The sequence below is a fragment of the Numida meleagris genome, unplaced genomic scaffold (assembly GCF_002078875.1).
Source record: "Numida meleagris isolate 19003 breed g44 Domestic line unplaced genomic scaffold, NumMel1.0 unplaced_Scaffold695, whole genome shotgun sequence".
In the NCBI taxonomy this organism is placed as follows: domain Eukaryota; kingdom Metazoa; phylum Chordata; class Aves; order Galliformes; family Numididae; genus Numida; species Numida meleagris.
In genome coordinates, this window is record NW_018364910.1 from 1 (window position 1) to 4019 (window position 4019).

A 4019-nucleotide genomic window follows, 5' to 3' on the forward strand; every position below is an offset into this window, starting at 1 on the left:
CTTACAGACCACAGAGCCATGGAATGGTTGTGTTGTGTTGTATTGTGTCATTATTTCAGGAAGGACAGATTCAGGTATGCGTGGGCACTGCGGCAACACAAATCCTGTTAGCTTTTGAAAGCTGTTTTCTTCCCAGTAATCACCTTGAGCCCTCTTTTTTTATACCCCGTATTTCCTCTGTTTTCCGTGCTGAGGGGCCGAGGTGGTGCGAGCAGCGCTCACTGCCCCATTCTGTCTACACTTCCATTGTTCAGGAAGAGATTAAGTGCTTTAATACAACAAAATAATGGTCCCTACAGCTGCAACTAGCTCGCACTGTGCAGTCACTGCCTACCACGTAGGGGAGTCAGATTTCCGTGTCCTGGTCTAACAAAATGCATTCGTAGAACCACAGAACACCCCCAGCTGGAAAGGACCCATAAGGATCTCCGCGTCCAACTCCCAGCTCTGCACAGCACCACCCAAAATTTAGACCAAAAACAAACAAAAAAAAACCAACAGGACAGAATTCCTTTGAGCGAGTTTTGCCTGCTGACGTGGGCTGAGGATCAGGAAAATTCCCAGCTCCCAACCCCGAGCCCCAAGCCCAGAGGTAGAGAGAGCAGGACAGAGCAGAGAGCAGAGCAGACTGAGCGCCCCACACTGTACCTTGGTCTCTACCTTTATCCCCAGAACCTGCAAAACAAGACACGGGCATTGAGCAGCGCTGCCGTCCGCAGGACCAGCGGTCCCTGCACAGCCCCCCCTACCCCGACACCCGGATGCCGTTGCCCCCAGCCCAGAGCGCTCAGCACCCCCCACCCCAATGCCCACCTTGGTGCTGAAGTACTGGGAGATATTTCTCAGGATGTCGGCCTCGACGCGGGACAGCAGCAGCTCCCTGGGAGCGCGCGCGGCCACGAACCCGTAGCACAGGATTAGGGCGCTCTTGATCTTCTCCACTTCGTGGTCACTGCGGTCCTGGTGGGGCAGATGGGACGGTTCAGTGGGGGTTTGGGGGGGAACCAGGGCCCCACCTTGTGGTTACAGGTCTTGACGCCCCATTCTGTCAGCAACAGAGGCTCCCAGAGCCCCATAGGAACATGTGGCACATCCTCGCCGGAGACACGGGTTCCCATTTGCCACCCACAATTGTCACTGCGGCTCTGGTATAGAATGGTTGGGTTGAAAAGGTCCTTAAAGGTCGCAGCGCCATGGCATGGTTGGGTTGGAAGGCTCCTTAAAGATCACAGAGCCACGGGATGGCTGAGTTGGAACGGTCCTTACAGATTACAGAACCACAGAGTGGTTGGGTTGGAAGGGTCCTTAAAGATCACAGAACCACAGGGTGGTTGGGTTGGAAAGGACCCCCCAGCCCCACTCCTGCCATGGGCTGGCTGTCCCCCACCAACTCAAGCTGCCCAGGTCCCCATCCACGGCCTTAGGCACCTTTCCCCTTTGTCCTAAGGGCTGCTCCATCCCCTGAGCACCCCTGTGCTCTCTCCTTCCCACTCTTCACTCCCACAGCCCCACATCTCCCTGTGCCGGGGCCCTCAGACCAGAACACGGCGCTGCCAATCCCCCTCTCTGCAGTTCGGGGTCCTCCAGCCCCACACCAAACGCAGCGCAGCCGGAGCCACCCCCCACGGCCCTTAGGGGGCACTGGGGCCCCTTACCTTGAAGATACTGAACAGCCCCACGGATTTCTTGAAGACATCGGACCGCACGAAATCCTCCAGCTTGGCCAGCGTTTCCTCCAGGTGATTTATTGCACATATCCCGAAGCAGGAAGCGAGCCCCTGGAGGGAGCGGAGAAAACGCATTAGCAGAAAGCAATTAATTCCCAACCCCAGTGACACTTGAATAGAGCCCCTTGATTGGTTTAATTCCCGGCAGCTGAGCCGTGCCCAGCTGAGCGCAGCGCGGGCAGCCACCATCCCCTTTGGGGACATGACGCGTGGTGACACGGTGACACCGACCGAGCAGCACGGTGCAGGAGGTCAGGCTGGAACGCCGTCAGCAGTTCATTCCACCCTCACCACAGCTGTGCAAACTGGAGAGGCACGAGATGGTGTTTGCACCGCACGGGGAGGTGGCTGTGGTGCAGTGCGGTGCTCCTGGCTGAGCATGGGACCACGGCTGGGATCGTGCAAAGCTGGAGCACAGCATCCCAAATCCCAGTGCTCCAGCTGTGCCCCCCCAGGGCAGAGCAGAGGGGAGGAGCACCTCCCTGCCCTGCTGGCCACGCTCTGGGCAACGCACCCCAGGGTCCCATTGGCCTTCTTGGCCACCAGGGCTCACTGCTGGCTCATGGTCAACCCTTGGTCAACTGTTGGTCAACCACTGGTCAACTGCTGGTCAACCATTGGCCTTCTTGGCCACCAGGGCTCACTGTTGGCTCAGGGTCAACCACTGGTCAACTGTTGGTCAACCACTGGCCCTCTTGGCTACCAGGGCCCACTGCTGACTCGTGGTCAACTGTTGGTCAACTGTTGGCCGACTGCTGATCAACTGTTGAGTCAACCAATGGTCAAACATTGATCAACCATTGGCCAACCATTGGTCAACTGTTGGTCACACACTGGTCAACTATTGGACAACCACTGAGTCAACCGTTGATCAACCACTGGCCAACCATCGGTCAACTGTCGGTCACACACTGGTCAACCATTGGACAACCACTGAGTCAACTGTTAATCAACCACTGGCCAACCATCGGTCAACTGTTGGTCACACACTGGTCAAACATTGCACAAACACTGGACAAACATTTGTCAACCATTGGGCCAACTGTTGGGTCAACCATTGGTCAACTACTGCTAAGACACTGGTCAACCATTGGTCAAATACTGGTCCACCAGTCAACCACTTGTCAAGCACTTGTCAACCATTGGTCAACTGTTGGTCAGTCATCCATCAACTGTTGGGTCAACTGTTGGCCGACCAGGACCTGCAGGCCCTTCTTGGCTGAGTGCTTTGCCACGCACCCCACTGCATCCGCGAGGAGCATGAATGTGCGGCTCCGCAGAACCCCGCATAGAGGACAGATGTCACCGGCGCAGCCAAGAGCTGCCGGAGCCCGGGGAACCTCCTCACCCCCAGGGAGAATCTCCGGGAGTGGGGGGAGACCCTCCTACAGGATCACAGAATCGCAGAACCAAAGGGGATGGAAGGGACCTCTGGAGATCCCCCAGTAAAGCCACTTCTCTAGGGGCTGTGCTCGAGCAGTGAAGAGGGACAGCTCCACCTGGGGGGGGGCCATTGTGCTTGCACCCCCCGATAGGCAGCAGGGAACTGTTGCTGCTTCAGCAGTGCTCACAGCACAGCGCTGAGCCCACCGAGATGGGCAGTGGGAAGCCCTTGAGCCCCATGGAGCCACATGAGCCCCAGCCTGGCAATGCAGCAGGACCCCACATCCCCTCCAGGCAGCAGGCACGGACGGAACCCCCCGGCCCCTCTCACCTCCCACTCCGCCTCCTCGTTGTACCGGGCCGTTTCCAGCAGCTCCTGCAGCTGTTTCTGGACCAGCTCTTTGCTCACGCACGCCCCGAGCGTCGTCCCGATGCACTTGTACAGAAAGTTCTGGAAGGACAAAAGGAGCGTTGGGGACCAGAGCCTCCAGCACGGCCACAAGGAGCTGGGACACTGGGACAGCAGGGGACAGCAGGACAGACGTCAGGACTGACTGACTGCTACCCCGGGACGTGCCCTTGACGCGCCATGGGGCAGAACTGGCTGCACGCACTGGAAATGGGAAAAATTCCATTTTTAAATGCATCCACCTACCCCAATTAACCCCCTGCTATTTTAATTCCCTCCCAACACCGCCTTCCCAGCAGGAAGGACGAGGATTTGGAAAGCACCAAATGTGTGCTGGACTGGTCCCAGTCAGGACAGTCCCAGTGCCGGGCCCGCATCCATCACCTTCTCCGCGGGGAATCCATTGTAGCTGTTCAGCTGCCGGCACATCTCCGTCACAAAATGGCAGATCCAAGCGTTGTCTGAAACGGCTGCCAGTGTTTCCCGGAGGAGCTGGGTCA

The 4019-nt window shown here is 57.6% G+C and overlaps 1 protein-coding gene across 1 annotated transcript; it reads right to left on the bottom strand.

The window, feature by feature from the left end:
• Positions 1-345: 345 nt before the first annotated feature.
• On the bottom strand, positions 346-4013 carry LOC110391978 (maestro heat-like repeat-containing protein family member 1). Its single transcript, XM_021383925.1, has 5 exons — positions 3904-4013; positions 3442-3561; positions 1656-1778; positions 814-960; positions 346-675 (listed from the first exon to the last, which is right to left on the bottom strand). Exons 1-5 carry the CDS (start codon positions 3946-3948, stop codon positions 469-471), a joined length of 642 nt encoding a protein of 213 aa, XP_021239600.1. The 5' UTR covers positions 3949-4013; the 3' UTR covers positions 346-468.
• Between the last annotated feature and the right edge of the window lie 6 nt (positions 4014-4019).